The following is a 12,900-nucleotide window of genomic DNA, read 5'->3' as shown; positions in this document are numbered from 1 at the left end:
GGGTTGAGTCTCCTTGAAGGAGTCCTGGGTGAGTTTCATAGACTCACAGAATAGCTTTGATTGGAAAAGGAATCTAAGATCATTGAGTCCAACCATCAAACCAACGCCACCACAGCCATTGACCTCTGCCCCATAGTCCTCAGGATGCCTCAGCCCTCCTGAAAGTGGGTTAGCTGCTGAAACACACCCCTCAAGCTGTGCCAGGGCAGGTTCAGGCTGCATGTTAGGAGGAAGTTGTTGGCAGAGAGAGTGATTGGCATTGGAATGGGCTGCCCAGGGAGGTGGTGGAGTGGCTGTGGCTGGAGGTGTTGAAGCCAAGCCTGGCTGGGGCACTTAGTGCCATGGTCTGGTTGCTTGGCCAGGGCTGGGTGCTAGGTTGGACTGGCTGAGCTTGGAGCTCTCTTCCAACCTGGGTGATTCTGTGATTCAGTCAGGCACCCAACCTAATGTGAGAAAAATTGATCACCTTACCTTATTGCTCCATCGTGGAAGATCCATCTTGTGCCTTGCTTGAAAGGCCTCCTGACTCATCTCAGACATGAGAAGCTCTCCACCTTGTTGATTGTTCTCCCCAGCATGTGCTGAGGTAAACTGTTAGCCTTCACAGGCAGAAGTGTGTGACCTGCATTACTGCTGCCCAGAGAGGTTATGGGGTCTCCTCCAGAGATCTTCAAAACCCCCCTGGACCTGCTCCTGTGTGACCTGCCCGGAGTGGTCCTACTCTGCAGGGGGGTTGGACTCAGTCTTTGGAAGTCCCTTCCAACCCCTAATATTCTATGATTCTGCTCTGCCCTGGTGAGGCCACATCTGGAGTACTGTGTTCAATTCTGGGCCCCCTAGTTCAAGAGGAACATAAAAATGGTTGAGAGAGTCCAGCACAGAGATGAAGGGAATGGAACAGCTCTGTTAGGAGCAGAGCCTGAGGGAGCTGGGGCTGTGCTGCTGGAAGAGGAGGAGACTGAGAGGTGACCTCAGCAATGGTGATAAAGATGTGCAGAGTGAGTGGCAGGAGGCTGGGGCTAGGCTCTGCTGGGTGATGCCAGTGCCAGCACAAGGGGCAGTGGTGGGAGCTGAGGCAGAGGAGTTCATTTAAGCCTGAAGAGGAATTTTTCCCTGTGAGGGTGACAGAGCCTGGCACAGGCTGCCCGGGGGGGTTGTGGAGTCTTCACCTCTGGAGAGATTCAAAACCCACCTGGATGTGTTGTGTGTGATCTGCTCTGGGAGATCCTGCTCTGGCAGGGGAGTTGGACTGGCTGAGCTACGCAAGTCCCTTCCAGCCCCTGACACTGTGGTTCTGTGACTTTAGAGCCTTTTGGGAGAAGCTTGGTGGAGGAGATGTCCTCCAGTGCGGGGAGAGCAGGCCATGGCGCAGGGGAAATGCTTTGCCTAGGGCAGCGCAGGGGTGAGGCCTTCAAATGTCCTCTGCACCTTCTGGAACAGGCCATTCCCTGCCTCAGCCTCCTGGCCCTGGGCAGTGCCTTTGTCCTCTGGCCTCTGGGCAGTGTCTTTGCCCCCAGGCCTCTGGGCAGTGTCTTTGTCCTCTGGCCTCTGGGCAGTGTCTTTGTCCTCTGGCCTCTGGGCAGTGTCTTTGCCTCTGGCCTCTGGGCAGTGTCTCTGTCCTCTGGCCTCTGGGCAGTGTCTCTGTCCTCTGGCCTCTGGGCAGTGTCTCTGTCCTCTGGCCTCTGGGCAGTGCCTTTGTCCTCTGGCCTCTGGGCAGTGCCTTTCCCTCCAGGCCTCTGGGCAGTGCCCTTGCCCTCAGGCCTCTGGGCAGTGTCTCTGTCCTCAGGCCTCTGGGCAGTGTCTTTCCCTCCAGGCCTCTGGGCAGTGTCTTTGCCCTCAGGCCTCTGGGCAGTGTCTTTCCCTCCAGGCCTCTGGGCAGTGTCTTTGTCCTCTGGCCTCTGGGCAGTGCCTTTGTCCTCTGGCCTCTGGGCAGTGCCTTTGCCCTCAGGCCTCTGGGCAGTGTCTTTCCCTCCAGGCCTCTGGGCAGTGTCTTTCCCTCCAGGCCTCTGGGCAGTGTCTTTGCCCTCAGGCCTCTGGGCAGTGTCTTTGTCCCCAGGCCTCTGGGCAGTGCCTTTGTCCTCTGGCCTCTGGGCAGTGTCTTTCCCTCCAGGCCTCTGGGCAGTGTCTTTGTCCTCTGGCCTCTGGGCAGTGTCTTTCCCTCCAGGCCTCTGGGCAGTGTCTTTCCCTCCAGGCCTCTGGGCAGTGTCTTTGTCCCCAGGCCTCTGGGCAGTGCCTTTGTCCTCTGGCCTCTGGGCAGTGTCTTTCCCTCCAGGCCTCTGGGCAGTGCCTTTGTCCTCTGGCCTCTGGGCAGTGTCTTTCCCTCCAGGCCTCTGGGCAGTGCCTTTGTCCTCTGGCCTCTGGGCAGTGCCTTTCCCTCCAGGCCTCTGAGCAGTGCCTTTGCCCCCAGGCCTCTGGGCAGTGTCTTTGCCCCCAGGCCTCTGGGCAGTGTCTTTGCCCCCAGGCCTCTGGGCAGTGTCTTTGCCTCTGGCCTCTGGGCAGTGTCTTTGCCCCCAGGCCTCTGGGCAGTGTCTTTGCCTCCAGGCCTCTGGGCAGTGTCTTTGCCTCCAGGCCTCTGAGCAGTGTCTCTGGCCTCTGGGCAGTGTCTCTGCCTCTGGCCTCTGGGCAGTGTCTTTGCCCCCAGGCCTCTGGGCAGTGTCTCTGCCTCTGGCCTCTGGGGAGTGTCTTTCCCTCCAGGCCTCTGGGCAGTGCCTTTGCCCCTCGCCTGTGGGCAGTGTTTGCCTGCCCTCTCCAGCGCATGCCTGTGCTGTGCTCCCCCAGGCGAGCCTGGGCAGATGTTTCTGTCCTCTGCCGGTTGCTGCTTTCCCCCTCCTACTTCTCACCCCAGTGGCAACACTTTGAGGCATTTGTGATCAGGGAACCTCAGCTTGCAGTTTCTGCTCAGAAGTGCTAATCCCCCCCTTCACACGAGCCTCGAGTACCTGTCCTAATGAAACCTCCAGATGAATATCAAAGAGCTATTTACTCGCATCTAATATTTTAATTAGATTATATTCTCAATTTAACCCATTAAACCCCCTTTGATGCTCTCCGTGGTTAGTGTTTAGCCCCAGATGCTGGAGGTGATGAATATTGGACCTTTGATTTAATGAGAACTTCTGCCTTTGCAGCCTGACTCCCTTTGTGTCCCCCCGTTTTTCTTTTCTGAGCTATAGAATTCAGTTAATTGAAGAAGTCTCTTACCACCACACATTAAGGAACCTGAATTAGCATCCCTTTTCTGATTAGAAAATGCAAGCAGACATTTTCTCTTTGATCTGAGGATTGAGTTGAAGTAGGCAACAGCCCCCTGAAAATGAGCTGATGGCCTTATTATTTGGCTGGCATGCAGATGTGGCCGTGTGGTGCAAAATGCTTAATGTCTTAATTGATCACCTTCCCCCTCTCTGTCATCCTTCTACCTTTTAGAGCTCCTGGAAATTAGGGTGATCTTTCTGGGTGGGTGATGTGTTGCAGTGCAGCTTTTTTCTTTTGTTACAAAAACAAAGAACTTTTAGGAACCCTGCAAATACTAAACCCATGCTAGGCTAGAAGCCATATTATAGAATCATAGAATCAGTCAAGGTTGGAAGGGACCACAAGGAGCAGCCAGTTCCAACCCCCTTGCCATGCCCAGGGACACCCTCCCTAGATCAGACTGCCCACAGCCTCAGCCAGCCTGGCCTGAAACACCTCCAGCCATGGGGCCTCAACCACCTCCCTGAGCAACCCATTCCAGCCTCTCACCACTCTCATGATCAACTTCCTCCTCATGTCCAGCCTGAATCTTCCCACCTCCAGCTTTGCTCCATTACCCCCACTCCTGTCACTCCCTGACAGCCTAAAAAGTCCCTCCCCAGACTTTTTGGAGCCTCCTTCAGATCCTGGAAGGCCACAAGAAGGTCACCTGGGAGCCTCCTCTGCTCCAGCCTGCACAGCCCCAACTCTTTCAGGCTGTGCTCACAGCAGAGCTGCTGCAGCCTCTGAGCATCCTCCTGGCCCTGCTCTGGACACTCTCCAGCATCTCCACAGCTCTCTTGTCTCAGGGGCTCCAGAACTGGATGCAGTGCTCCAGGTGGGGTCTCAGCAGAGCAGAGCAGAGGGGGAGAATCCCCTCCCTGGCCCTGCTGGCCACACTTCTGCTGCTGCAGCCCAGGCTCTGCTTGGCTTTCTGGGCTGCAAGTGCACACTGCTGGCTCCTGTTGAGCTTCTCCTCCAGCAGCACCCCCAAGTCCCTCAGGGCTGCTCTCCAGCCTGGCACTGCCCAGCCTGGATTTGTGCTTGGGATTATGCTGCTTCAGGTAGGGGGGATAGATTAATTTAAGGACAGCGATCATGATCATCTCACAGACCACTAGGAAAGGCCTGGGTTGAGATTTGTCTTTTATATTCTTCCCCCAGAGAAGTACATTATTTGCAACACATGTGGAAAGGAAATCTTTTGATCTACCTCAATATCAATGCAAATTTTTCCTGCACCTAGCAGATAGGATGGCACAAAAAAGGAACCACACAAATAAATGATGAGTATCCATCTGCTTAAAAGCAAAGGCCAAAACTTAATGTCTTTCAAATTAGGCAGGCAAGGAATTTAAATATGAAATGGGCCTTGGATTTTGCATTAAGTATTCAGGGAGAGATTGAGCTGCAGTAGAACCTGCCTGCCACAGGCTCATGGCTTCAGCAGTGTTACTCATCATGAGCACAAGCTGCCTTCTAAGAGGCAGCAATGTATTTGTGTGCACTTCTCAACATGTACCTGCTGTGCCCTTTCTAGTGCCACCATTTCTTAATATTTTAGATTTAGGGGGTATAGAAGCTGAGAACAGCTTCAGTGCTCAGATACCCAGGGTCAGCTCTAGTTAGGAGCAATGCTGCTGCATCACCATCGCCTCTCAAGTCACCCCTGTCTCACCAAAGGCAGCAAGAGCTGGCCCACAGGCTGCTGACTCTGTGCTGTGGATTGAGAAGGGGCCCTACAGGAAGGCTGGGGAGGGACTACTGACAAGGTCTTGTAATCACAGGACAAGAGGTAGTGGGTTTAACTGGCAGAGATTCAAACTGGGTGTTAGGAAAGGGTTCTTTACAGTGAGGGTGGTGAGACATTGGCACAGGTTGCCCAGGGAGACTGTCGATGCTCTCTCCCTGGAGGTGTTCAAGGCCAGGTTGGATGAGGCCTTGAGCAACCTGTTCTAGTGGAGGTGTCCCTGCCTATGGCAGGGGGTTGGAACTGGATGATTCTTGAGATCCCTTCCAACCTAAACCATTCTATGATATCCAATAGCATGATGCTGTCATGCCAGCTTCCTGGCAGCAGCCTGGCAGGTGTTGCCTCCCAGCCTGGCAGGAGCTGGCTGGTAAGGGAGAGGATGTCTCAGGTAGCAACTATTTCCTTTCTCTGCCTCAGTCTCAGGGGGTTTGTCCTTGTTTGAATCAAACTTTCTGAGATAAACAGCCTGTTCCCAAAGTCTCCTTCACTGCCGTGCTCAGTAACAGGCTGAGATGGGCACCACAGCACTCCTGAGTGTTGTAGCCACCTGCACTGGTGACTTTGTTCTTCCTCTCCTCTAGTCACAGTAACAGACATCATCACTTGTATTAATTACAAACTCCTGCTTAGGTGGTCTCAGCTTTAAAAAGTGACTTATTTCTGTCCTTTTTCTATAGCATAATAAACACTTACAGCTTTGTTGCTGGAAGTGCCCTGGGGTGGCTCCAGCTGCTGACACAGAGTTCATACAGCAGTAGCAAGAGTTGGTGATAAAGGCAGATGGGTGCAAAGCATAGCTTAGGAAAATGTGATCCCACAGAGGGCTGCAGTGCATTCTCTACCTGCTAGGGCACAGATAGCCTTTTTGGGAAGAAGCTGGTTTGAAATCAGGATAATGAGTAACAGGTTTCTGAAGTGCCAGGAGCAAAAGCAAGCTGACCAAGTTTTTTGGCACACTTTGTTTAGGTCTTGCTGAGTCCACTCATTTTGTTTCCTGAAGTCAAGACTCAATATCCTCTGGTGTTGTGTGTCTTGGCTTTGCTCTGCCTGCTGGAACAAACCCTTAAGTGCTTCTGTGAGACAGAGAACCAGCCCTGTGGTATTACCTGCAGCTGCCTGCTCTGCACTCACGATTATGCAAAGCTCTTGCTGAGCTGCTGGATGCTTCTTTAGCATCTGCTCTATCCAGGTTTTTGGCTCAGTATCACTTCTGTTCAAAGCAGGCTCTTCTGTAAGGCAGGCTGCTTTAAGTCGTCCTTGCCAGCTGTCACCAGTGGAGATTCACTGCCTTTACCTAACACTGGTTTTGTGCATCTAAAGCTCTTTCTCACAGCCACCAGAATTGGTCCTTCCTTCACATGCTTCCTTATTCTCACACAGAGAGCACTTAGGATTGGGCAGCATGCAAAGTAAATAAATAAATGGAAGCCTATTTTTTATGCAATTGCAATTTACTATAGAAGCAATCCCTACCAGGAGATGATAACTATCAAATGCTTGGCTTGGGGGCTATCTGAACCTTACATCTCGTTCACGCCTGTTTGAAGTATTCAATGACTGCAGGAGATAGCCAGAATCTCATCTGCTTTACAGTCCTCATCTTTGACAATGTGTCTTTTAGAGGTGGCATGATGGAACATGACTCTTAGGTGTATTTCATGCCTTTCACTCTGCCCCAGGAAAGCTGTGGCACCTTGCTGCTAAAGGGCTCCTGCCCAGAGGTCTGAGGTGAGGATACCTGGGGGATTTATCAGCCCTCACCTTGCTTGCTGCCATCTGCAGCACTGTCTGCATTGTGGCACAGAAAAGGTCCTGTGCTGCAGAGCCTGTTCCTGGACATATTCTTGAATCCCAGCATCCTTCCCTCCTTTGAGAGCCACAAGTGTGCAAATGCCTCGGCCCTGCTGCTGCAACAGCAATGAGCACCAGTTTTGGGGGTACTTGGCATGGAGGGAGTGTACTTGGTTACACAGCATCTGACCACACTCATTGTGCTGGGAGGGCAGAGCCTGGCAGTACTGACACCATTTCCATGACATCCCCTGGATGCCTTGCAAAAAGTGTGGTGTAAATGCACAGAGGAGGAAAAAGTTGGCTGTGCCCAAACCCCTCTCATCTGTGCATTTTAATCTTCTTTTACTTTCTCCTGCCTTTCTCCTCCACACTCTTTCCAGCTCAGAAATTTATCACACACCTTTCTCTTTAATAATTAGAGAGAACAGTTATGTGCACAAGGGAAAGGAATCACACACCAATGGAAAGGAGGACAAGATATTTTGCATATCCCATTTCACCTAGGTGCAAATTTTGTTTTACTTTATACTTGCTCCTAAGACTCTCTCTCATGAAACGAAAGGGATTTACTTTGCTTTCCCCTAAATATTTTGCTGCTCAATCCTGTTACCAAAGGCAAGTGACTAGTGTGAATTCAGCAGCCTCTTTGAGCAGAGCATGCCTTGCTAGGCCACCTCTGAGCGGGACATCCACAGCCCCGGAAAGAGCAGCAGGAGATATTGTCAGAGGAGAAAAAATTACCATGTAAATATCACAGTAGAGCTTCTCTTTTATATCACTTTTAATAGTTCCTAATGAAATGAGCGCTCAGGGGGAGGCTGACAATCAGTACAGAGAAAAACAAACGAAATACGTGGTGGGCGACTGAATAGGGATCTACAACAGCATCGAGTCCAAAGCTTATTGAGATGATTTCCATCACCTCCCTGCCTACAGCCGGGTAGGTGTGGAGAGAAGGGAAGAGCCACGGAGCCGAAAGAAGCATTTCCAGCCAGCACCATGGCAATGGAAAACAACCTGCTGTACCCTGCGCTTGGCTCTCCAAATGATCTGCGAACCACACCGAGGCTTTAGGAGGAAATTGGTTTGGTTTCTCTTCTTAATGAATGATTAATTTTTTTAGGGGGGCGGGTGGCATTTTCGTAGAATTTATTGATGAAAATACTTGTCCCGAAAGTATTTTTATCCATCAGGTAAAAGATAACGAATCATTTCTGGACAAGTGGTTGGGCATTGGATGTCTTTCCTCTCCTAATGTCTGACCTTTATTGTTTTACGTGTTAAAAAAAGAATAAACCCCAAACTCAAACCAAACAAAACCAAAATAACAACGAAAAAAAAAAAAAACACACCACAACCAACCAAAGAACCAAAACCGAACGGAAAACCCGAAAGGAAAAAAAGGAAACCCCACGAAACCGAAACACACATTCACATTCCAATCATCTGAATTCGATATACCGAACGGGGACACGTTTCCTGCTTGTCCCGTAGTGAAAAAATGCCCTGAAAGTCTAGCGATAGCCGACAACCAAATTTACTTCCCGTTAAAAAACAAAGGCAAAGCGAAAATCAAAACGAGAGGAAAGAATAAATAACCCAAGGAGGCACGGATATGCCAGCGGGGCTGCGCAGCCACCGTCTGAGCCAACCCAGCCTTTGCTACTGATTTTTACCGAGGAAAGCTGCAGCCCTCCCCTGGAGATGCGAAGTCTCCGCTGCGCTCCCAGCGCATTTGTCAGCCAGCAGCTCACGGCAGAACAAAACCAAAGCAAACAAATAAATAATAAGTTAAAACCCAAAGCAAACAAATAATAATAATTTAAAACATCATCGTTAACCTGGAAATGAAACCATTTCCCTGGCAGAAAGAGAAAGGAAAAGCGAACACGGAGCATGACTGCTCTGACTGCAGTACGGAGCTCAGAGGTTGGGGCAGAAGCAGAGGGGAAACAGGAGCCAAAGGTGGGATCAGCTCTGCGGCTCTTTGAGAGGAAAATTAACCCGAAGGTGCTTCACGACTGGAAGCCGTGAAGGAATCAGTTTGCCCATGCAGGTGATGCTCCGAGCTGGAGAAAATCGCTTTTGAAAGTCCTAACTGGATCAAGAGATTCCTGCTGCTCCCCCTTCCCCATCTCGGAATTAAATACATGCCTGGTTTGGTCTCACCTGTTTCTTCCGAGTGCGTTTGTAAGATTCTTTGGGTTTGTTCTTTCCGTTGTTGGGGTGTTCGGTTGGTTTTTTTTAGTATATGGGTGTCCTGGAAGCTCTGCCCGGGATGAAACCCCAACCTACCTCCCCGCGGAGGATGTGGCGAGCATCAGTCCAGCTCAGGGATGCTCTGCGGGTTTGGCGGGGTCAGGCCGAGGCATCTCCACTGCCGCTCAGTGACCACAGCAAGCTGCCACGGTTGTACCTTTATTGGAAAGCTCGGGGATCGGGAGAAGTCCGAGATTTCGAACGGAACGGAAGGGAGGGGAAACTTGCCTTGTTTCGCTCTGTCACATCGGGCCAAGCTCGGGGATGATGCCGTGGGTACCGTGGTGCCCCCGCACCGCTCCGCTGCCTTCTCCCTGGGCCTGCCCGTCGGGGAATGGGCTCCCCCTTGCATCAACACCTCCTTCCAAAACGCGACCCTCTTCCCTCGGGGCTCCGGCACGACTGGAAGCTGGGGGATAAGGAGCGGCTTGCGGGACTGGGGCTGAAGCAGAGCCGCCCCGAAGAGACAGGTGAGCCCCGGCCGGCTAGAGGCGGTGGGGGCCGGTGCAGAGGTCTCCCTCCTCCAGGATGTCCACCTCGTCCTCGGGGTCCTGCAGGAGGAAAGGGCCGGGGGGGCCCTTGCGGGGCTCGGCGCCGGCTGCCTCGGACAGGTCGGGTTCAGGGGAGCTCAGCTCCCGGCTCTCCTCGGCGCCCGGCTGCTTAGGGTCGTCCTGCGTTTTTCGCAGCTGTTTTTTGTGCTTCATCCGCCGGTTCTGGAACCAGGTTTTAACCTGGAGAGAGCAGGACGGAGGGGAAAAAATAGTGATAAAAGAAGCAATAAAAATGAATAAAAATTAAAAAGCGAAGGTGGGGATGCCGCGGGGGATACGGGGTGGAGACGGCTGCCAGACCCCTTCAACAGTACCTGCGTCTCGGAGAGGCTGAGGGCCGTGGCCAGTTCCACCCGTTCGGGTGTGGACAGGTAGCGCTGGATCTCAAACCTCTTCTCCAGGCCGGAGAGCTGCGAGTCCGAGAAGACGGTGCGGGCTTTGCGGCGGCGGCAGTGCTTCCCGGGAAGCTCGGCGTGAGCGTGGTGCTGGAACAGGGCCGGCACCGGCACTCCTGGGGGGGACACACGGCCGAGACCCGGGCTGCCGTCGGGCAGGGAACCGATCCCGGAGCTACCCGAAGGCTTCTGCCCTCTGCGACCCCCTGCTGGGCTGCAGCGGCTCGAGGTTGGGTTCACGACCTTTAGATTTTTTTTTTTTTTTAATTCCTATTTTCCCCTTTTATTTCGTTTATGAGGTTATGTTATCGGTTTGGTTTGGTCGGGTTTTATTGCTCCGAAAACACGGGGAACCGCAAAGCGCTTCTGCTCTGCTGAACCCACCAAGGCAAAGGCAGCTCGGACATCTCCCGCAACCTTCCCACGGCTACTTGCTCAGCCCTGCCAGGAAAACCTCCCAGCAATTAAATCACAACGAAATGGAGAAGGAAAAGTACAGAGAAACCCTGGAAAAGGCTGGGAGGAGAGTGGGGAAGAGGAGAGCGCTCCTCCAGCAGCCGCACCGGTGCGCGACTTGAGGTGCCCGGTGAGAAACTTTGGAGGAGGGTTTGCTTCCAGAGAAGGGAACGGGCCCGGGAAGGTTTGAGCGCACATCACCACGCTGGCAGAGCCCCAGGCTCCGGCCAGGAGGGTGAACACTGTCCCAGCCCCGAGGAGGGGAACAGGTACAGCCCCAGCAGTGCTGCTGGGGTGGAGAAAACGAAGCCCGGTCACCGTCTGGAGGGACAACGAAAGGAAAAAGAGATGCTGGCGGTCTCACAGTTGAAGTAATTGTCAAAGTAAAAATTAAAGGCAAAGGGAAGGACAGGGAAATCCTCAAGATCTCGGGCAACCTAATGCCTGACAAGCGCAGCGCGGGATGCTCCTTTACCCGATAACGAAGCTGGCACTGCCCGGGATTTCCGGCACCGGGGGCTACGGCCGGCGGAGCTCCGGCAGCTGGAGCTGCCCCTTGGAAGAGGGAAGCTGTCGGGTGCTGCCCGGGGCAGGCAGCCAGGGCTTAAGTGAAGGATGCGGGCAGGTGCTCACCACCACGGAAGGGTTCGTTTTTCTCTGCTGGAGCCTGTCCCGTCCGAGGCTGGGGGCTCCTGTCCCCACCCAAGTCCCCACCTTGACACCACCTGGCCACAAACTCCACAGGTTCCTTCTGCGAAGGGCTGCACTTACCCGAGGTGGTGAGGAAGTAGGGGTGGTGGTGGTGATGTTCCGGCTTATGCAGGGCAGGATGCGGGTGAGGCGCCAGGAGGGTCGGGGCTGGCATCAGGGGGTACCCATAGTCCAAGAGGGGGACACGGGAGGCCAGGGAGCCCGGGAAGTGCTCGGCAGGCACCTCCCGCAAGGGCTTGGGCTTGTGCAGCAGGATGTCCTCGATGAAGAAGGAGGTGGGCCTGGGCGCCGAGACGGGGTGCACGGGAGAGGTGAAGTTGAGGTTCATTACTGTTGTCGCCCCTCAGGCAGCAGGGAAGGGAAGGCGCTGGGCTGCCGGCGGCGAGAGGGCGGCGGCTGCACCTCCCAGGGCCGAAGGTAAGGGATGAAGAGGAAGATAACAAGTAAACAACAATTTAAGAAGAAATCCTGAGCAAAACTGAATGATCACAACTTAAGGGGAAGAAACCAAACCAACCAACCAACCAAAGGCAGAGGAAATCTGCCCCCAGCCAGAAATAAACGGCAGGAGCCGGGGGATGAGAGGTGGGTGGGCGCGGGCTGCGCGGGGAGCTGCGCACCTTTGAGGCGCGGTGGGCAGGGGGCTCTGCAGAGAACCAATCGCCAACGCCCGGGGTGGGGTGGGACGAGCTACCCGAACCGCGGAGGGGGCGCGGAGCCTCTCCGCTACCGCGCAGCCTCCCCCCGAGCAGCGCAGCAGCCTCAGTCCCGGTCCCAGCGCTGGAGTTGGCGCCTTTTCCTTCAACGTTTTCTGCTTTTCCTTTTAAAAGCCAAAACTTGGCAGGGAGGGCATAAGGTGAGAAGGGTATTAGGGGCACTTCCCCGACCTGTCCCACACTCTGCTTGACTCTTTCCGCTCACATCACTACCTCGCCGGGGTTCTGTCCCCACCCAGTCCCTGCTCAGCATTGCTCTAACACATCCTTTTCGTTTATTTACCTTTTTTTTTCCCCTCCCTTGGTTTTTGGTTTTGGTCTTTCCTCCGTTTGTTTGTTTGGGTTTGAGGTTTTTTTTCCCCCCTTCCCCTCCCCCCCCTTAATCTGTAACATTCATTTCCCGGGAGTCAATTTGCTCAAATGAGGGTGATACACCACAGCCTAGCTGAGATAATTTCGGTTCGCATCTCAGAAAATTGCTCTAATTATTGATGTTAAACTCAGGGAAATTAAAAGAAGGCACTTCTCCTTCATCTCCTGATTTTAAGCTCTAATTTGTTGAAATCGAGTTGTCATCACAATTCCAATCACTGCTGTTAATAGTAAAAGTGTTCTAATAGAGCCAGAATTCGCTCAACCCATGCTATTAGATAATTAAGAAAGATGTTAGAAAGGCAAGTGCTAATCCTTGGGCACACGGACAGCATTTCCATCTGATCCAGCAGGTAGAACAAATTAATTACCAGAATCAATTAGTCCTAAAAGTACAGTTCTCAGGGAAGTGTAAGCCACGTCTTCCATATGGATGAGCTGGTAAACGGTAAATAGATGAGGAGGGGTGAGTGGTAAAAAACAACTCTTAAAAGAATAGAAACTGCAATCTTCCTGCCTTTATGAACCTGCCACTCGCAGTGCCTGAGTTTTCTAGCGGTGCTTGCTCTTTCCTGGCGCGCCACATGCGGGCAGAGCAGTGGGTGGTGCTCACCCGCGGGCATCCAGAACTGCCAGTTATCTCATGAGGCAGCTTTGGA

The 12,900-nt window shown here is 53.0% G+C and overlaps 1 protein-coding gene across 1 annotated transcript; it reads right to left on the bottom strand.

Annotated features, from left to right (window-relative positions):
* Positions 1-7,530: 7,530 nt before the first annotated feature.
* Positions 7,531-11,569, bottom strand: BSX (brain specific homeobox). Its single transcript, XM_064173105.1, has 3 exons — positions 11,214-11,569; positions 9,906-10,102; positions 7,531-9,771 (listed from the first exon to the last, which is right to left on the bottom strand). Exons 1-3 carry the CDS (start codon positions 11,479-11,481, stop codon positions 9,526-9,528), a joined length of 711 nt encoding a protein of 236 aa, XP_064029175.1. The 5' UTR covers positions 11,482-11,569; the 3' UTR covers positions 7,531-9,525.
* Positions 11,570-12,900: the final 1,331 nt, after the last annotated feature.

Source organism: Pogoniulus pusillus, chromosome 38 (assembly GCF_015220805.1).
Source record: "Pogoniulus pusillus isolate bPogPus1 chromosome 38, bPogPus1.pri, whole genome shotgun sequence".
NCBI classification, from domain to species: Eukaryota; Metazoa; Chordata; class Aves; order Piciformes; family Lybiidae; genus Pogoniulus; species Pogoniulus pusillus.
This window is presented reverse-complemented; position numbering and strand designations above follow the sequence as displayed.